Genomic DNA, 22,224 nt, shown 5'->3' with positions numbered 1-22,224 from the left:
CTGGCTGATTGTCGGCACCTACTGACCATTACTTCCTGTAGCACAGCTGCTGGCAGATTGTCGGCACCTACTGACCATTACTTCTTGTAGCACAGCTGCTGGCTGATTGCCGGCACCTACTGACCATTACTTCCTGTAGCGCAGCTGCTGGATTATTGCCGGCACCTACTGACCATTACTTCCTGTAGCACAGCTGCTGGCTGATTGCCGACACCTACTGACCATTACTTCCTGTAGCGCAGCTGCTGGCTGATTGCCGACACCTACTGACCATTACTTCCTGTAGCGCAGCTGCTGGCTGATTGCCGGCACCTACTGACCATTACTTCCTGTAGCACAGCTGCTAGCTGATTGTCGGTACCTACTGACCATTACTTCCTGTAGCACAGCTGCTGGCTGATTGTCGGCACCTACTGACCATTACTTCCTGTAGCACAGCTGCTAACTGATTGACCCCACCTACTGACCATTACTTCCTGTAGCGCAGCTGCTGGCTAATTGTCGGCAACTACTGACCATTACTTCCTGTAGCGCAGCTGCTGGCTGATTGCCGGCACCTACTGACCGTTACTTCCTGTAGCCCAGCTGCTGGCTGATTGTCGGCACCAACTGACCATTACTTCCTGTAGCACCGCTGCTGGCTGATTGTCGGCACCTACTGACCATTACTTCCTGTAGCGCAGCTGCTGGATTATTGCCGGCACCTACTGACCGTTACTTTCTGTAGCACAGCTGCTGGATTATTGGGCGGCACCTACTGACCGTTACTTTCTGTAGCATAGCTCTTGGATTATTGCCGGCACCTACTGACCGTTACTTCCTTTAGCACAGCTGCTGGCTAATTGTCGGCACCTACTGGCCATTACTTCCTGTAGCACAGCTGCTGGATTATTGTCGGCACCTACTGACCATTACTTCCTGTAGCGCAGCTGCTGGATTATTGTCGGCACCTACTGGCCATTACTTCCTGTAGCACAGCTGCTGGATTATTGCCGGCACCTACTGACCGTTACTTTCTGTAGCACAGCTGCTGGCTGATTGTCGGCACCTACTGACCGTTACTTCCTGTAGCACAGCTGCTGGCTAATTGTCGGCACCTACTGACCATTACTTCCTGTAGCACAGCTGCTGGCTGATTGTCGGCACCTACTGACCGTTACTTCCTGTAGCATAGCTGCTGGATTATTGCCGGCACCTACTGACCATTACTTCCTGTAGCACAGCTGCTGGCTGATTGTCGGTACCTACTGACCATTACTTCCTGTAGCACAGCTGCTGGCTGATTGTCGGCACCTACTGACCATTACTTCCTGTAGCACAGCTGCTGGATTATTGCCGGCAACTACTGACCATTACTTCCTGTAGCGCAGCTGCTGGCTGATTGTCGGCACCTACTGACCATTACTTCCTGTAGCATGGCTGCTGGATTATTGGGCGGCACCTACTGACTGTTACTTCCTGTAGCATAGCTGCTGGATTATTGGGCGGCACCTACTGACCATTACTTCCTGTAGCGCAGCTGCTGGCTGATTGTCGGCACCTGCTGACCGTTACTTCCTGTAGCATAGCTGCTGGATTATTGCTGGCACCTACTGACCATTACTTCCTGTAGCACAGCTGCTGGCTGATTGCCGGCACCTACTAACCATTACTTCCTGTAGCACAGCTGCTGGCTGATTGCCGGCACCTACTAACCATTACTTCCTGTAGTGCAGCTGCTGGCTGATTGCCGGCACCTACTGACCATTACTTCCTGTAGCGCAGCTGCTGGCTGATTGCCGACACCTACTGACCATTACTTCCTGTAGCACAGCTGCTGGCTGATTGTCGGCACCTACTGACCGTTACTTCCTTTAGCACAGCTGCTGGATTATTGCCGGCAACTACTGACCATTACTTCCTGTAGCACAGCTGCTGGATTATTGCCGGCAACTACTGACCATTACTTCCTGTAGCACAGCTGCTGGATTATTGCTAGCAACTACTGACCATTACTTCCTGTAGCACAGCTGCTGGATTATTGGGCGGCACCTACTGACCGTTACTTCCTGTAGCACAGCTGCTGGATTATTGCCGGCACCTACTGACCATTACTTCCTGTAGCGCAGCTGCTGGCTGATTGTCGGCATCTACTGACCATTACTTCCTGTAGCACAGCTGCTGGCTGATTGTCGGCACTTACTGACCATTACTTCCTGTAGCACAGCTGCTGGCTGATCGCCGACACTTACTGACCATTACTTCCTGTAGCACAGCTGCTGGCTGATTGTCGGCACTTACTGACCATTACTTCCTGTAGCACAGCTGCTGGCTGATTGCCGACACCTACTGACCATTACTTCCTGTAGCACAGCTGCTGGCTGATTGCCGACACCTACTGACCATTACTTCCTGTAGCACAGCTGCTGGCTGATTGTCGGCACCTACTGACCGTTACTTCCTTTAGCACAGCTGCTGGATTATTGCCGGCAACTACTGACCATTACTTCCTGTAGCACAGCTGCTGGATTATTGCCGGCAACTACTGACCATTACTTCCTGTAGCACAGCTGCTGGATTATTGCCGGCAACTACTGACCATTACTTCCTGTAGCACAGCTGCTGGATTATTGGGCGGCACCTACTGACCGTTACTTCCTGTAGCACAGCTGCAGGATTATTGCCGGCACCTACTGACCATTACTTCCTGTAGCACAGCTGCTGGCTGATTGTCGGCAACTACTGACCATTACTTCCTGTAGCACAGCTGCTGGCTGATTGTCGGCACCTACTGACCATTACTTCCTGTAGCGCAGCTGCTGGCTGATTGTCGGCACCTACTGACCGTTACTTCCTGGTCATGGGAGTTGAGACTGACCAATCAACACAGCTCTAACTCCCAGGGACAAGAACTAATGACTGAGCGACTTCAAGGAGTAATAAACATTTTTGCAGTTCTTAAAGTGAACCCGAGGTGAGAATGATCTGGAGGCTGCCATATTTTTTTTTTTTTTAAGCAATACCAGTTGCCTGGCTGTCCTGCTGATCCTCCGCCTCTAATACTTTCAGCCATAGGCGCTGAACAAGTGTGCAGTAGATCAGGTGTTTCTGACAATATTGTCAGATCTGACAGAATTAGCTGCATGCTTGTTTCTGGTGTAATTCAGACACTCCTGCAGTCAAATAGATCAGCAGGGCTGCCTGGCAATGTACATTGTTTAAAAGGAAATAGATATGGCAGCCATCTTATCACTCTCACCTCAGGTTCACTTTAACTCTTGAGTTGAAAGTATTTTTTTTTTCAAAGCTACAATTAGAGATGGTCAGATAGATGCTAGCAATCCCAAATTGCGTGAATATTAAATGCAAATTATGTTCAACTTGGAATTGGGCCAATCAGATGCTTTTCCTGCCAATTTCGAATTGCTTCATTCCAAGTTGTGTACAATTCGCAATTTATTTGCATGCGAGACCCAAATCATTAGCATCTCACTGATCATCTCTCAATACAAACTATCATTTATATTTAATGATCTTTAAAATACACTGCATAGAGTTCTCTCCCAAGATGAGGAATTGGGGAAAAAAGTCAGCAATTGCTTTTTTTTTTAGGTTTATAAAGTTCTAAAATAAGAAATTAAGGATTCCTCTATTATTTTTATTTTTTGCAAATGTGTCCAAATGCCCACCTTTGACACCAGCAACAAACCCCTGCTGAATTTGCTCCTGTGGTGTCACAGCTGCTGCTGTTACATTGCAGAGCATGATGGGAGCTGAGCATTTGGAGAGCAGTGGGTAGTTCCTTATTAATCAGAGCTCAGCAACTCCGCCCAGAGACCGGCATTGTGACCGACAGTGGGGAGTACTTAAAAACCCAGCCTGTTCCCAGTATGAAGCATATGCAGGGGCTGCCTTTTAGCGATACACACAGTTTTTCCTTGTAGACGGCATGACAGGGATATGTATCATGTGAACAGATCATACCGGGGCGATCTTATAATGACTGACATAGCCCTGATCTTTCCCTACAGAGAGAGGCCTCGTATTCGGATGTCTAATCTAGACTTGGAGAGGTTTCGAGAGATGCCAGATGGGACATTTGGCAGAGAGTACGCCCGATTTTTGGATGTTAATGTAAGTGGTTATTTAACCTTGTAATAAATCTGTGACTTTTACTGAAGAGATAAGGTAGCTACTGTCACTCTTTTAAGCGGCCGTACACTTTCACTAAACTGCTCTAAATCCCACACCTGTTATATATTTACTTAAAGCAGTAGGACTAGCCATACTATGCCAGGGAAAAAAAAAACATCTATAAGTAGATAAATACTTGATCTACTTACATAACACATGTACTGTACTGACCACGTTTTCATTTCAGTGAATTTTATATAGTAAATGAAGAGAATTCTGTTCCTGGTGGGGGCCATGTCTTTTGTCCACAGTTTAGGCTAAATCCTGATGTCCTTTACTTTTTTTCTTTTCTCCTCCAATCCCTGAGTCGCCTCAGCCTTGCTTGTAAACACAAATGAGCAGGGAATCGTGTTTCAGATAAGCAGCTTGGCTGGGAAATAAAAGGAAGAGGGGGAATATATTATAGATAAAAAGAACCCCCAGCATGCAACTGTTTGGCACTGACTACTAAAGGGCCAGTGCTCCTTAAGTATGTGATAACTCCAAACCATAACAGCAGAAAAAGTTTTGAATGCAGGATTAGCATCTTTATCACTTAATACACTCAGACCAGTTGCTGTTGAAATTTGATTATTATGGTGACACTCCCACTTTAAGTACTTGCCAACTGCTCCACGCCAATTAGCGTGAGCAGTGCGGCAGCCCCAGGACCGCTCCATGCCGATTGGCTTGAACGGCTGTCTTTTGGGACTAGTAGGAGCGCATCTCCTGTTTGGAAGGCGGAGCTCTGCTCCACCTTCAGTCTCCGAGCGGCGATCCTGTTCGGGAGACTCTTAGACGGCGAAACCACCATCTGTTAGGGTAGTACAACGATGCGATCTGCAGCAGCGCTGTACTGGGGACAGCCGTGTGACACGGCTGTCCCCCTGGGACACACGGAAGCGATCCGCTGTGATACGCTGGCCGAGGGAGGGAGGGTAGTAAAAAGAGAATGAAAAAAAAAAGCAACATTTTATTTAAAAAAATATAAAAAAATATTTATTAACCATTTAATGGCATCCTATCGTATTAAAACGTCATGCTTACCGCTATTAACGGCAACATGACGTTTTAATACGTCGCGCGATCCCGCCGCCGCTCCGCACGTGTCCGCGCCGCTACAGCCGCCGTTTCCGTCGGGATCCCGTGTTTAGTGATTGGGGAAGAGGACCGAGCAGTCCTCTACCCAATCGCAATGCCTGGAGTGAATGGACGTGACCGCGAACAGCGGCCACCTCCATTCACAAAACAGGAAACTGTTACATTTAAATAAAGTGTAAAAAAAAAAAAAAAAAGTGATCACTTCCTATAACGGGAGTGTTCACTAGCTCCATCTTGTGGCCAAAAAGTATATTACACACAAACACATACATGTACATGTACATTTACATTATTAATAACATTAATAAAATTACACTTCCAACCCTTCCCCCCCTCCAAAAAAAAAACCACTTAAAAAAATAAATAAGCTAAAAATAAATCAATAAATAGTTGCCTCAGGGACTTAGCTTTTTTTATCTATATTTTATTAGGGAAAATTACTTTTAATTTATTACATAGGGGCTTGTAATTTGGGCCAGAACAAAAAAAAAAACCCAGAAAAATAACACCTATACTTCAAAATAATATATTGTCGCCGTATATTGTGATAGGGACATAATTTAAACTGTTTAATATTCGGGACAACTGGGTAAATAAAATGTGTTGGTTTTATCCAAGCGAGAATGTTTAATTTTAAACTATAATGGCTGAAAACTGAGAAGAAATTATTTTTTTTCCCATTATTTTTGTATTTTTCCCATTTAAACGCATTTAGAATAAAAAAATTCTTAGCTAAATGTACTACCCACAGAAAGCCTAATTGGTGGCGAAAAAAATGAGGTATAGATCATTTTCTTGTGATAAGTAGTAATAAAGTTATTAGGGAATAAAAGGGAGGAGCACTGACAGGTGAAAATTGCTCTTGTCCGTTAGGGTAAAAACCCTTGGGGGTGAACTGGTTAAAACAAACAAACATTGGGGGAGCGCTTAGACCCCACCAACAGAGAGCTCTGTTGGTGGGGAGAAAAGCGGGGGGTGGGGGGAAATCACTTGTGTGCTGAGTTTTACGGCCATGCATTTTGGCCGTAAAACTGCAGTGGCCTATTTAACTAAAAATGGCCTGGTCTTTAGGGGGGTTAACACTGCGGTCCTCAAGTGGTTAAACTCTATACAGTGCCCAGGTATGGTAAATGCTTATCAATTCTGGTGCCTGAGAAGAACTCTTCTCATCCTCCCCTCGCCATCCTCCTGCATTGTCAGGATCTTAGGCAATTCCCCCGGTAAGTCTTCCATTCTGGGGCATACTGCACATGCGAGGCCACGCCGGGATCGTTCTGCCCCTGTGTAGTACTACTACCCTTCCGGCGACAGGCAGGTGCACGTGGCCGGACTGCGCCTGCACTAACTGACTCCGACTGCAGGAATTTTCGTGGCCAGTTGCAAAAGATCCAGGTGGCAGAGGAGGACGGCGAGGGGGCAGTTAGCCTAGAGGGGGTTGGCGAAGAACACATTGGATCCAGCGCAGGAGATTTGGGCGCAGCCGGCGCCACCATAGACCGTAATAGGAATTACGGCTATAGCAGGGCACACAGTGAGTAACTTCGGCGCCGTCAGAAGACGGAGCTGAAGTTACTTTTAAAACACTATAATTCTTCCGCCAGCGATAGCTGGAAACCGAATTATATAATTCCCCACCATCCACGTGGACCTGGAGGGGGAATAGTAATTAACGCCGCAGGGACTTGTGCAGGACCAGGGTAAGCCATATATCTTCTGTATCCTGCTCCCAAGTCTCCCGGCGGCAATTTCACTCGTACTCTGTGGAGGAAGCCCAGGTATGTATATTTTTTTTGCCCCACTGCCCATCTCGGGTACCCTTTAACCACTTGAGGACCACGGGTTTACACTCCCCTAGTGACCAGGCGATTTTTCACAGTTCAGCTCTCTCGGATCGTTCGTTTTTGTTTTTTTTTTGTGTGAAATAAAGGCTTTTTTAAAAAAAAAATCTTCCTTGACCCACTCCCTCCCCCTTCCCATGCTAAATTGTCAGTGGACCGCAATCCGTCCACTTCCCCTCTCTCTCTCATAGGCATCAGCCTATGAGAGGGCTTAGCTTGCCAGCCAATCAGAGGGACAGTTCCGTGTCAGAACTGTCCCCCATAGAGCGCTGCGGCAGATTGCAGCGCTGTACAAAGGTAAATAAACAGCTTTCTTCCCCCTTAAACAGTCGCGATCGCAGCTGGCAGGCTAATCACGGAACTCTGCTCTGTGTCTCTGCAGGAAATGATGGCGCATGCACGCGATCGTTCCCTGCTAAACTATGCCTCAGGAATTGACGCCAATCGGCGTTAGGCCGTCCTGCCACCCTCCCGGCATTGATCGACGTTAGGTGGTCGGGAGGGGGTTAAAGAGGAACTGTAATGAAAATGACAATTAAAATTGCTTTTTTTTTGTTTTTGTTTTACAATATTTATTGATAGAATAGAATAGAATAGAAAATCTTTATTGTCATTGTAACAACCGAAATTGTACAACGAAATTCTTAAGTGCAATTTTCCAGCAAAAGCAAAGACAGCATAACATTCCATTCTTACATACATTGCATTGCACACACCCCTTATCAACATGGCCACTTAGCAGCATTTAACATAGAAATGGCTGAAGGATAAAAACTGTTCTTTAGTCTGTTTGTCTTAGTTTTTATAAGTCTAAAACGTTTTCCAGAAGGCAGATGTTCAAATAACACATGTCCTGGATGTGAGGCATCGCTTAAAATTTTCTTAGTATTCCTGAAACAAAAAGAAGTATATAATTCTTCTAATGGAAGAAGAGGACAGCCCACTATCCTCTGGGCAACCTTAATTACCCTATGAAGCTGCTTTTTCTGTGCTACTGTGCAGCTTGAAAACCACGCACAGAGACAGTAGACTAGGACACTCTCCACTGTACTGCGGTAAAAAGACACCAACAATTTCTCAGGAATATTATTCTTCCTAAGCACCCTTAAAAAATATAGCCTCTTCTGTGCCTTTTTCACTACTTCAGCAATATGTGACCCCCAAGTCAGGTCCTCTTTAATAGTAACTCCTAAAAACCGAAAGTCTGTGACCCTTTCTACAATATTTCCATTTATAATAAGTGGCTGAATGTCATCTGCCTTCTTCCTAAAATCCACTATAAGCTCCTTGGTTTTAGCTACATTTAGGAGCAGATTATTGTCTCTACACCACATTTCCAGCCTTTCTACCTCATCCCTATAGGCAGACTCATCCCCCCCTGATATGAGCCCCACCACTGTAGTGTCATCAGCAAACTTAACGATGGTATTACTATGGTGGGCAGGAACACAATCATGAGTGTAGAGGGTATAGAGCAGGGGGCTCAGCACACAGCCCTGAGGAGAGCCAGTGCTGAGACTGATAGATGAGGAAAAATTTGTACCCACTCTAACCCTCTGAGGACGATCGCTCAAAAAGTTCTTAATCCAGAGGCAAGTTGAATATGGAAGCCCTATGTCTGACAATTTGGTCACCAGTCTATGGGGTATAATAGTATTAAAAGCAGAACTAAAATCAATAAAAAGCAATCGTGCATAACTCCCTCGCTGCTCTAGATGGGACAGTACAACATGGAGGACAGTAGCCACCGCATCCTCTGTAGACCTATTTGATCTATAGGCAAACTGATGTTGATCAAACATGGGAGGAATAAAAGACAATATATAGTTCCTGATGAGCTTCTCAAAACACTTCATAATCACAGGTGTCAATGCGACTGGCCTGTAATCATTAAGGCTAGTGATGGTCTGTTTTTTGGCCAGAGGAACTATAAGAGAGGATTTTAAACAAGTTGGTACAATTGATTGAGACAGGGACTGATTAAAAATCCTAGTGAAGACCCCAGCTAGTTGGTCTGCACATTCTTTTAAAACACGTCCTGAGACACCATCTGGTCCGACTGCCTTTCGTGGGTTGATGGCTCGCAACGTACGTCTCACATCATGCTCCCCCAATACATAAGGGGCACTGTTATTGATATCTGAATGGGGTAAAGCTGTCTCATATGAATCCACTTCAAACCGTGCAAAGTAATAATTCAGTTCCTCAGCTAACGATGAATCACCGCCCACATCTCCAGAATTATTTCGATAATTGGTCATATGCTGGATACCCATCCACACTTGCCTGCCATTGTTACTGTCCAAATGTTCCTCAATCTTTTTTTTATAATCTAGCTTGGCCTCTCTTATGCCCCTCTTTAAGTTAGCACGAGCCAAGCCATAGAGGGCCTTATCCCCAGACCTGAAGGCAGTGTTCCTCTCTCTCAGCAGCCTCCGTACTTCCCTGGTCATCCATGGCTTCTGATTGGGGTAAACCCGAATACATTTATCCACTGTGACAATGTCCATGCAATATTTAATGTAGCACAGCACACTATCACTGAACATTTCAAGGTCCGAATGTTCAAAAATGTCCCAGTTAGTGCTACTAAGACAGTCCTGTAGCTGCTCAACAGCTCCCTCTGGCCAGGTTTTAATTACTTTTGTACTATTTGGAGCAGTTTTCCTAAGTGGGATATATGCCGGAATTAAAAACAACGACATGTGATCAGAGCGGCCCAAGTGAGGTAGCGGTATAGCCCTGTAGCCTTGTCTGATATTCGTATAGACTTTATCCAGTGTCTTATCTCCTCTGGTAGCACACTTAACGTGTTGATAAAATTTAGGAAGCACTGATTTCAAATCTGCATGATTAAAATCCCCAGTGACAATACACACAGCATCAGGATGCTTGGCCAGCTGACTGCTAATACTGCGATGTAAAAGTTCAGTAGCTGTGTTTGCATTTGCATCTGGTGCTATGTAAACAGCAGTAAACAGGACCACAGTAAACTCTCTAGGGAGATATATAGGTCTGCACCTGACAGTCAAATACTCTAAGTCCGGGGAGCAGTGGCTGTCCACAGTCACAATGTTTGTACACCAGCTGTTATTTATGTACACACACAGCCCCCCTCCTCTGCTCTTACCGGAGTCTCTGGTCCTGTCATAACGCTGTGCAGTATAGCCTGTCAGCTGAATTGCAGAGTCAGGGATTAATGAATGAAGCCAGGATTCTGTAATGACCAGAACACAGCTGTCCTTAACAATGTTGTATGATAGATTATTTAGTCAGTGTTTGCCCATTATAAAATCTTTCCTCTCCCTCATTTACATCCTGAAATTTATCACTGTAGGTGACCTCTTTAGTTCTGCCAGGTGATCTGTACGGAATGTTCGTCACTAAGAGTTCTATACACAGAGGGAGATACTGCTTGCTTGGCAGATGGGAAAAGCTGTTATTTCCCGCAATGCAACAATGTTCACAGACAGCAAACTGTCAGGACCATGGTCATGACATCACAATGTGGGAGGGGTTTCACCACAATATCAGCCATACAGATGTTCCTGATGATCTATTTGAGGAAAGGAAAAGATTTCTCATGGAAAAGGGGGTATCAGCTACTGAAAGCAATGAAATTCAATCCTTGGTTAAAGTTCCACTTCAATCAATGGAAATGACAGTGCTAGGGGAGGGGTTTGTGAGTGGGAGTGGCATCCAAATTAACTTTTCCTTACTCAGTTGTGGTCCTGTGAGTTCTACAATTGATTCATATGTTATTGAGTGAACATCTGTTACTGTAATGACCGGACTCCTACATATTAGCTGTACAAGTGTTTACCTGCTTGCCTTGCCCCCAGAAAGTGACCCCTGATACCCGCATGCCAGTGAGGTTTGTAGATGACGAGGAGTTGGCGTACGTAGCTCAGCGATACCGGGAGGTCCACGATCTCATGCACACGCTGCTGGGGATGCCAACCAATATGCTGGGTAAGTGTTCTAGGGAGCCTGCCATGGCAGAGGTACAGGGCATCTCACTTGTGACATTTTTAGCAGGGCTGTGGAGTCGGAGTCAGTGGTTTCAAAAACTGAGGAGTCGGAGTCGAAAGACTTTTGTACCAATTCCACAGCCCTGGTAAGTATTAGACTAATGAGTCGGAGTCTAATCCATTTTGGGTAGCTGGAATCGGAGTCGAATGATTTTTGTACTGACTCCACAGCCCTGGTGTTGTGTGTCATGCTATCACATCTGGTTACACGAGATTTTCCTAATGGGAAAGCAATTTTGAGGTGAAAAAGAGAAAATGTACGGTACTTAGCCAGTAGTTACATTACACCAGTACACACACACACACACACACACACACACACACACACACACACACACACACACACACACACACACACACACACACACACACACACACACACACACACACACACACACACACACACACACACACACACACACACACACACACACACACACACACACACACACACACACACACACACACACACACACTCCCTCCCTCAACGCCCAGACCCCTCTCAATGGGAGCTGCTGTGGAGCAGACCGTGCTATGCCATTCCCCTCATAGTATATTGCGGGAGGTAGAGGAACACTGATGACACAGCACTCCGCCTCCAGAAGGGAAGGGGGAACCTACAGTGATGTGAAAAACTATTTGCCCCCTTCCTGATTTCTTATTCTTTTGCATGTTTGTCACACTTTACTTTTTCTGCTCATCAAAAACCGTTAACTATTAGTCAAAGATAACATAATTGAACACAAAATGCAGTTTTAAATGATGGTTTTTATTATTTAGTGAGAAAAAAAACTCAAAATCTACATGGCCCTGTGTGAAAAAGTGATAGCCCCCCCCCTTGTTAAAAAATAACTTAACTGTGGTTTATCATACCTGAGTTCAATTTCTGTAGTCACCCCCAGGCCTGATCACTGCCACACCTGTTTCAATCAAGAAATCACTTAAATAGGAGGTACAGTATCTGACACAGAGAAGTAGACCAAAAGCACCTCAAAAGCTAGACATCATGCCAAGATCCAAAGAAATTCAGGAACAAATGAGAACAAAAGTAATTGAGATCTGTCAGTCTGGTAAAGGTTATAAAGTCATTTCTAAAGCTTTGGGACTCTAGCGAACCACAGTTAGAGCCATTATCCACAAATGGTAAAAACATGGAACAGTGATGAACCTTCCCGGGAGTGGCCGCCCGACCAAAATTACCCCAAGAGCGCAGAGAAAACTCAGCCGAGAGGCCACAAAAGACCCCAGGACAACATCTAAAGAACTGCAGGCCTCACTTACCTCAATTAAGGTCAGTGTTCACGACTCCACCATAAGAAAGAGAATGGGCAAAAACGGCCTGCATGGCAGATATCCAAGGCGCAAACCACTATTAAGCAAAAAGAACATTAAGGCTTGTCTCAATTTTGCTAAAAAACATCTCAATGATTGCCAAGACTTTTGGGAAAATACCTTGTGGACCGACGAGACAAAAGTTGAACTTTTTGGAAGGTGCGTATTACATCTGGCATAGAAGTAACACAGCATTTCAGCAGAAGAACATACCAACAGTAAAATATGGTGGTGGTAGTGTGATGGTCTGGGGTTGTTTTGCTGCTTCAGGACCTGGAAGGCTTGCTGTGATAGATGGAACCATGAATTCTACTGTCTACCAAAAAATCCTGAAGGAGACTGTCCGGCCATCTGTTCGTCAACTCAAGCTGAAGCGATCTTGGGTGCTGCAGCAGGACAATGACCCAAAACACACCACCAAATCCACCTCTGAATGGCTGAAGAAAAACAAAATGAAGACTTTGGAGTGGCCTAGTCAAAGTCCTGACCTGAATCCTATTGAGATGTTGTGGCATGACGTTAAAAAGGCGGTTCATGCTAGAAAACCTTCACGTGGGCAGCACGGTGGCGTAGTGGTTAGCTCTCTCGCCTTGCAGCGCTGGGTCCCTGGTTCGAATCCCAGCCAGGGCACTATCTGCAAAGAGTTTGTATGTTCTCTCCGTGTCTGCGTGGGTTTCCTCCGGGCACTCCGGTTTCCTCTCACATTCCAAAAAAACCCATACAGTTAAGTTAATTGGCTCCCCCTAAAAATTGGCCCTAGACTACAGTACTTACACTACATAATATAGACATATGGCAATGGTAGGTGTTAGATTGTGAGCTCCTTTGAGGGACAGTTAGTGACAAGACAATATATATATATATATATATATATATATATATATATATATACTGTACAGCGCTGCGTAATATGTCGGCGCTATATAAATACATAATAATAATAATAAAAAAAATAAAGCTGAATTACAACAATTCTGCAAAGATGAGTGGGACAAAATTCCTCCAGAGCGCTGTAAAAGACTCGTTGCAAGTTATCGCAAACGCTTGATTGCAGTTGTTGCTGCTAAGGGTGGCCCAACCAGTTATTAGGTTCAGGGGCAATTTCTTTTTCACACAGGGCCATGTAGGTTTTGAGGGCTTTTTTCTCACTAAATAATAAAAACCATCATTAAAAACTGCATTTTGTGTTCAATTATGTTATCTTTGACTAATGGTTTTTGATGAGCAGAAACATTTAAGTGTGACAAACATGCAAAAGAATAAGAAATCAGGGAGGGGGCAAATAGTTTTTCACATCACTGTATTTTTTATCAAATGTCTCGAGTTTCGTTTCAGAGAAACACAATGTTTTTTTTGTGTTTTTTTTTTACATATTTTTGTTTTTAAATGCTAAAGTGTTATGTAAACTGTTATACCGTAAGTAGTTTAAAACACATTAAAGTTTTTACCTGTAGTGAAAAAAATACACCTAGGGGGTACTAACCTTGGTAAGGGGAAGTCTCTGGCTAGTAATGAGGCTTCCCTCGTCCTCCTTAGCACCCCCGATCCAGCGCTTACCCCCCATGCAGGTGCACTACAGCCCAACACGATTGGGTTTGGTCTACTGTGCAGGCTCAGACAACTCATGCCTGCGCAGTACAGCAGACCCTATTGGGCTTCAGGGGCATAACAATAGACCCTGCAAGGGATGCATCCGAAGAGGGGCCCAGAAGCCACAAGGGGCCCTGTCTTGAGAGATTGACAACTAGGGGCACAGAGAGAAAAAATTCTGCTCTCTGCACAATTGTTCTAATGACTGCATCTGCTCAGCCACTAATAAGGAATCAAACAAAGCTCTGCAGACAAAGATTTGTAGACAGTCCCTATTCAGTGTGCAGCAGGGTCTTGTGTGCAGCGCTGCTCTACCATCATCCTCTAGTGATACTTAGAGTCTGGGCACGGGAGAAAAAGCTTTCTATTCTCTGCACAATTGTTCTAATGACTGCATATGCTCAGCCACTGATTAAGGAATCCTACAAAGTTTTGTAGACAGAGTTTTGTAGACCGCCCCCCAACCTCTCTACCCCTCCCCAAGTGCTCTGTGCTGTAGTGATGTGGAGAAGTCTGCAGAGCCAGTTCTGCTCCTTCAGAGATGGACAGAGTAAGTGTAATAAGCTGAGGATGGGAGCACACTTGTCTGTCGGTTTTCTGTATGCTTTTTTTGCACACCATTTGTGTCTGTATGTGTGAATACTTTGCACGTTTTATCACAGAAGGTAACGTAATTGATAGAGAAAATGTGTGCAGTGTTACACTGCTTGATGTTTTTTTATCTGCACTGGAAAACATATTTAAGTCTGCACTAGCCAATTGAATAACATTGGTTCTCAGTTTACCTGTGCAGAAAACTTGGGGAGGGAGGGGACCCCATCAAAAGTTTTGCAGAAAGGTCCAGTGATTTTTTTTTTTTTATTTTTTTTTTAAGGTACACCCGTCGGACTTGGCTATTTGCGCCGAAGCCCAAGCAGCTACTGCGCCTCTGACACTACACAGATTTCACTGACCACAGTCCGCATGCTCCCATAGCGATTGTGCGCAATTGACAGCTTAATCTCTTGGCATTGATCAGGAGCCGCCCTGATTGACTCCTGATCATATGATTGTAGTGATCATGTAGGTAAACACGTTCCCCCGAAGATTGCGGTGCACGTCTGTCCTTGACAGCCAGCCTGTACTGAAGCATGTATTGGCCTGGATTGATGTTTTCATCAAACCAGGCCTCAGGTACATGCTTCAGTACGGGGCTGGTTGCCGTGACGCCTGCTCTTCGCTGGAGATAGGGAGAGGTGAGTAATACTCACCTAGCATTGCTTCCTGCTGCAGATCTCTGCATGGGGGTTGGGGGGAGCACTTGACTACCAGGAAATGTTTCAGGAAGGCGGGTGCACACTAGATCACCAGGGAAATGGGATCCTCTGGACCTTAACGATAAACATGCTGGTCCTGAAAGGGTTAAAGCTAAAATCAGTGGTGTAATCTGCAAGGATTTTTCCTTGTCAACTCTTGCAAAGAGGGGCAGGAAAAATGCTGTTTTATTAAAGGACAACTGTAATGAGAAGGATACAAAGGCTGCCATATTTATTTCAAACAATGCACATTGCCTGGCTGTCCTGCTGATTCTCTGCCTCCAATACTTTTAGCCGTAGACCCTAAACAAGCATGCAGCAGATCAGGTGTTTCTGACATTATTGTCGGATGTGACAAGATTAGCTGCATGCTTGTTTCTGGTGTGATTCAGATACTACTACAGCAAAATAGATCAGCAGCACTGCCAGGCAACTGGTATTGTTTAAAAGGAAATAAATATGGCAGCCTCCATATCCCTCTCGTTTCAGTTGTCCTTTTAATAGCATAATTTTGTCCCTCCCTGTCTCTGGTTCTTATTTACGGTGTATATGGTCCCTAATATAATGGCTTCCAGTGCCACATAGGGTGTAGCCCAGCCCCATCTGTGATATGCTGCATTGGAGCACAAGCATCGCGGGATCATGCGTCATCGGTGGGCGTGTCTGGGGAATGACATGGGCAGAGGCGGAGCTTTGTTCTGACGAGAACTTCAGATACTTCTTCTCCATATGATGACTATATAAAGCTCTCAATGCCAATTCTTTTTGTCAATAATGAAAGTAGACAAGCCAGTGTTCTGTATTCCTGCAGAGGACACGTAGAACATGTAGATTTTCTTTCAGTTAACGGGCAGTTTAACACTGACTTTGTCATGAAACAATGTAAGACGACTTTCAACCTCAGTGCTGTCTGACTTGTTGTTCTCTTTGGCAGGAGAAGTGGTGGTGAAGTGGTTTGAAGCAGCACAGACCGGACTGCCCATGTGCATGCTGGGAGCTGTGTTTGGACCTGTGCGCCTCAATACCAAGTAAGTAAATGAAATCCTGCTCTTGTTGCTTAAAAAGTGCCTCAGACATGTCCTGTGCTGTGCTCTCTAACGCTAAACTACAGCCTGCATAGCTGCAGAAAGAAAGAGTCAGAAAATTGCTGCTTCGCTTCCTCTCTCTAGATATGCTTTTATTTACATACAGCTCCTCAGCAGAGGGTGGAGTCCATGCTGGCTTTACCATCACCCAACCACCTTGGAACATCCTAATAGGGGGAAGTAAAAGACCCGCCTACAGGTCTGGGAGAGGTAGGCGAGGACTCCCAAGAATTTTTTGTAAACAGGCAAACCAGTCACGTGACCAGGAGTTTGGGGTGTCCTAGCTGTGTTTTCTTCCTACTTGTGCCAGTCAATTTTCACCTTTTCCTGCACCAGGCGTTTAGGTTACGTCAGAGGGAGCGGAAGCAAACTGGAAATCACAAATGCAGTTGCGCTGTAAACCCACCTGAATGTGTGATAGTCCTGTTGCATTGTGCACAGTGCAGATAGATAAAATTGTGACCATAGCGAAAACAGGCCTATAGGGAACCTAAAAACCACTTTACTGAAAAATACCCCCAAGTATTTACAAAGAAAAGCGGATCATCCAAATAATTTTTCTATTTCCTGTCTGAAAAGCCAGTCACACATACAGAGTCCCTATTAAAATGAACAGGCTATAGGCACACTGGACACCCGCGATTATAGAGGTGTGTTTGGCCTTTTAGGGACCTAAAGGAATGATTTGTATATTCACTCAGTGAGCAGAAGTGATGTAGCATGCCGTGACCAGTTTTTGAAAGTAGACTTTTTGTATGAATAGTATACTACCAGCAGAGGGCAGCAGAGCCCACTCTTACTGTCTGACTGTGTGTTTTGCAGGAGGAAAAAGAAACTGGTTGAGCTGATCCCCTGGGCAGTGCAGAGCGGTCTCCGCGGCCACTGCGTCCTCAACTTTTACTACGAGAAGCGCTGGGAGCAGAGTGTGGAGTCCCTGAGAGAGGAGATGGGAATCCTGCCCCCGCCAAACATCAGAGTGTGATTTCATGAAACTTCTTGTGGTACTCCAGCACTGTGCGCGGCTGCTGCTGGTTTACTACTTCTCAGGGACACCGAACAGTGGAGGAATAATGTGCCTGGATACTGCTTCAAGCTTTCCTTACAAGATTGCACTGATAAATGCACTGCTCAGCCTATGAAAGATTTATCCTTCTAGCTGATTAACCCTGTCGCTATAAATGAACACTAAAATCTGAAAACTGTAAGGCCTGGTCCACACTAGGTCCAGAAATGTACCCGTGGCTCAGTTTTTAAAACCTGATCAAAACCAGAGCCACGGATAGCAATGTTAAAAATAGCAGCCGTCTTCGCCCAAACAAAAAACGGATCCATCTGCGTTTGCAGGGACCTGTTTTTAAAACCTGAACGGAAGGTCCGGATCTGCTGCACTTTCACACAATGGATCTGGATCCTGATGCACGGAGGGGTACTGAAGGGCAATAGGAAATGGATCCCCCTCTACACAGGCAGATTTGGACACAGAAACGGATTTCCGTGTCATAGCCTGTGGGGAGAGAGGGGGCTGCCATGCTGGAGGGTTATAGCAGGCAGGACTGCGGTGGCAGCGGTCGCCCCCCCCCCCCCCCCCCCCAACCATTTCCTCACCTGGATTCCCCCGTTCCCCCTACCCCCTCCAGATAGTTTCCACATACTTGTTAAAATGTATAATAGCAGGGAGCTTACCTGCTCCTGCATCCCCCGCTTCGGTTCATGATCCAGTTCTTTTTAATGAATTGATTCGAATGAATCGATTAATTGAAAAGAGCCGAACTTCCCATCACTAGTGGAGGGCAGCATTGCAGGCAGTGATGTGCAGTGATGAGAATTTCGGTTCTTGAAGGGACTTGATTGACAGTGGCTCAGGCACAGTAGAGGAAGACCTGGAAATTGGCCTCGGTATCGGCAGGGACCCCGGACTGGCGGCTGTGAGCGAAGATGCTGCATGGGACATGGCTGCAAGGGGCTGGAGGAAGCCCCGGGTAAGTAGAGCAGGGGGAGGTTTTTTTTGCTTCATGAATTCTTTAACCTGTTGCCGACTGCTCCACGCCAAATGGCGTGAGCAGTGCGGCAGCCCCAGGACCGCTCCACGCCCATTGGCGTGAACGGACGTCTATGGGGCTAGCAGGAGATTTGCGCATTCTGCGCGCGCATCTCCTGCATTGGGGGGGCGGAGCTCCGCCCTGCCTTCAGTCTCCGAGCGGCAATTGCCGCTCGGGAGACTGCTAGACGGCGAAACCGCAGTCTAATTACTTTGTACGGCTCAGCGATCTGCAGCAGCGCTGTACTGGGGACACGGCTGTCCCCCTGGCAGGCTAAACAGTGATCGGCTGTCATAGGCTGAAGCCTATGACAGATGATCACGCTGATTGGCTGGCGGGGGGAGGGATATAGAATACATTTTTTAAAAAGTACATTTTATTGAAAATTTTATAAAATAAATATTTACCAAAAAAACAAACAAGCACCTGGGGGGCGATCAGACCCCACCAACAGAGAGCTCTGTTGGTGCGGAGAAAAGGGGGGGGGGGAAATCACTCATGTGCTGAGTCGTTCAGTCCTGCAGCTTGGCCTTAAAGCTGCAGTGGACATTTAAGCAATAAATGTCCTGGTCACTGGGGGGGGGGTTAACACCGCAGTCCTCAAGTGGTTAAGGACTGGGACCCGCGATTTTGGAACTTAAAAGCAGAGCTATTTCCGGGAAAGTGATATTGGGCCCTGCTTTTCCTTATGAAATTGCACCAAGAATGCTACATGCGAGGTGATTGCGATTTTGGCAAATAGAAGGCGCCCCTGTGGAATCATGGGCATTCGGTCAGCAGTGACTCGCTTTTTGAATTTAAAGAGGAACTGTAGTGAAAATAACATTGACTATTTTTTTTTTCCACAATATTAATTTATAAATTTATCTTATCTGTGTTTGCCCATTGTAAAATCTCTCCTCTCCCTGATTTACAGTCTGACATTTGATGTGATCTGTATGGAATCTTCGTTACTGAGAGTTGTATGCACAGGGGGAGATATTGCTTGCCTGGCAGTTGGAAAAATCTGTTATTGCCCACAAACAAGGTTCATAGACAGCAAACTGTCAGAACCATGGTCATGACATCACACTGTGAAGGGGTTACACCACAATATCAGCCATACAGACCCCCCTGATTTGAGAAAATGTAAAGATTTCTCGTGGGAAAGGGGGTATCAGCTACTGATTGGAATAAAGTTCAATCATTGGTTAAAGTTTCTCTTTAACCACCCTGGCGTTCTATTGAGATCGCCAGGGCGGCTGCGGGAGGTTTTTTTTTTAATAAAAAAAAAACTATTTCATGCAGCCAACTGAAAGTTGGCTGCATGAAAGCCCACTAGAGGGCGCTCCGGCAAGCATAAGTAACAAGGAAGGCTGCAATGAGCAGCCTTCCTTGTTTGGCTTTCCTCGTCGCCATGGCGACGAGCGGAGTGACGTCATGGACGTTAGCCGACGTCCTGACGTCAGCCGCCTCCGATCCAGCCCTTAGCGCTGGCCGGAACTATTTGTTCCGGCTGCGCAGGGCTCGGGCGGCTGGGAGGACCCTCTTTCGCCGCTGCTCACGGTGGATCGCCGCAGAGCGGCGGCGATCAGGCAGCACACGCGGCTGGCAAAGTGCCGGCTGCGTGTGCTGCTTTTTATTTGATGAAAATCGGCCCAGCAGGGCCTGAGCGGCCCCCTTTGGCGGTAATGGACGAGCTGAGCTCGTCCATACCGCTAAGGTGGTTAAGGCTGCTTTCACAGTGAGACGTTACAGGCGCAAGTTAGTGCAGCCTGTAACGCAGCCCACCGCACAGTAATTGATAATTAATGGGCTGTTCACAGTGCCCACGTTGCGTTACATTGTAACGCAGGACGTCAGTTGAATGTGCTGCATGCTACGGCGTTAGACTGTACGCACATGCTCAGTAGTGTTGGAGGAGGTCTTCCCTCCTCGACCAGGCACATGGCTAATTAATATTCACTGCACGTTGTGACGTGCAGTGTTTACTTCCTGGAGCACCGCTCTGTGCGGCGATTGGCTGGCTGGACCACATGATGCTGCATGCGTCCAAGAGTACGCATCGCGGCATCACGGACACCAGAGTGAGCTGCACAACGCGGCTCACTCTGACGTCCACACCAGAGAGCACCAGGCGTTGCGTTAGGGGCACGTTATGCGACCATAACGTCCCCTAAAACGCAACGTCTTGGTGTGTAAGTAGCCTTAAGCAAATCTAAACTGCCAGTAAAATGAGTAGCTATGTTGATTTCATGTCACATTTCAGTTCTGGGACACATTAAATGAATAAACCGGAGAGTAGCCAGGATCAAAATTTAAATGTGGAAATGCAATTGAAAGTGGTCCAAACATTTTCATTTTTTTCAGTCTGTTCTTCGAGAAAAGTTGGAATCGTACAGTGAATGAGATAGAAACGATTATCATTAAAAGTTTTGATTTCCGTCGTTGACATCTGTTGGAAAATGCTTATATTTTTATTTCTATATGTGGCCACCATGATGGAGATGTTTATAATGGTTCTGTCTGGCTGATACTGTAATTAAGATCAATAGTGATTAAAGGAATTATTTATTTTCATAACTTGTCTTTTGAGCATCACTTTGTTCCAGATTATGGGGGAATCAATTACTGTACGCGCCCCTCATATCCCATAAATGCTGCCAGTCTGCCAGGTGATTGATCATTTCACATCAAAAATATGATTGATCCTTCTGGGGGCCTTTTACACTTATTTGATATTGTTTCAAAGTTTTTTGTTAAAGGTTTTAACAAGCTTTTACAATATAAAGACGCTTAACAGGTTGCATAAATGTAACATATTAAACACACATTAACAAATGTTTCTGAGCTGTTGTCCTTATGAGGAATCATGGAGATCTAGTTGACAAACCTTAGTACCTCTAAGGAGGTAGATATCTTAATAGGTCCAGCTTCCCAGCGGAGGGTGACCTTATGGGATTGAATAGTGCATACCTCTCATCCATTTGTGAGTCCAGTGGACGAGTACCAGGGAGACTGTGAAAGATCTTGGGAAGGGTTAGAGAGGAGATGAGGGGGGCCAAGACAGAATATTGCATTGAGGAATGTTCCAGTTTAATCTACTGTAGATGTCCCCAAACTTATTTGAATTTGAGTACACTTCTCTTCGCACTCCATGCTACTGCACTGACATAGACGGGACTAATGCATGCACAGTTTAGCCACGCCGGGAATTAGAAGGAAGGGGGGGGGGGTCATAGGACAGCATAGGTAGCCTCTGGATCATCCATAACATAGGACCACTTATTTGACTATTTGCAATTAATGCATTTATTGAATGTGTGAGTTTTTGGAGAGTTTCTGCTTGAATTTCTTTGCAGGATGTCAGAATAGCCTCCCAGAGCTTCAGAGCTGCTGTGTGGTTGTAAACTGCCTCCCACCCTCATTGGTTTACATTTGAGGATGCCCCAAAGTCTTTGACACTTAAATACCGTGTTCCAAATTATTATTATGCAAATTGTATTTATTTGCTTGCTAAGTGTACGTAATCCTGTATCTCATTTACCATCCGTAATAAAAAGTACCACCTACTAACTATTGTCACATCCGGCACCAAAATGAGAGAGGGGGTGACTTGACACCTTAAAAAGAAAGCAGAGACAATGGCGGTCCAGATATTGCAATATGCCACAATATGGAGCAAAGTACGGTAAAGAAATACCAACCACTTCATGCAGGTGGAGATGCACAAATACAACTATACTCGGGTGCCCAGAGAAACCTGGATGTGGTCGTTCTCT

At 45.6% G+C, this 22,224-nt stretch overlaps 1 protein-coding gene across 2 annotated transcripts in view; it reads left to right on the top strand.

Annotated features, from left to right (window-relative positions):
* The window catches only part of COQ4 (coenzyme Q4), a 29,840-nt gene extending 8,576 nt beyond the window's left edge, over positions 1-21,264 (top strand). For both annotated transcript variants that reach the window (XM_068248779.1, XM_068248780.1), the window contains 4 exons: positions 4,011-4,113; positions 10,934-11,063; positions 16,274-16,367; positions 17,247-21,264. In XM_068248779.1, coding sequence (XP_068104880.1) covers positions 4,011-4,113; positions 10,934-11,063; positions 16,274-16,367; positions 17,247-17,406 — 487 coding nt within the window. In that variant the 3' untranslated portion in view covers positions 17,407-21,264. The remainder of the gene's footprint in view (positions 1-4,010; positions 4,114-10,933; positions 11,064-16,273; positions 16,368-17,246) is intronic.
* The last annotated feature ends 960 nt before the right edge of the window (positions 21,265-22,224 follow it).

Source organism: Hyperolius riggenbachi, chromosome 8 (genome assembly GCF_040937935.1).
Source record: "Hyperolius riggenbachi isolate aHypRig1 chromosome 8, aHypRig1.pri, whole genome shotgun sequence".
NCBI classification, from domain to species: Eukaryota; Metazoa; Chordata; class Amphibia; order Anura; family Hyperoliidae; genus Hyperolius; species Hyperolius riggenbachi.
Note: the sequence above shows the minus strand (reverse complement) of the source record. Positions and strands in the feature narration are given on the sequence as shown.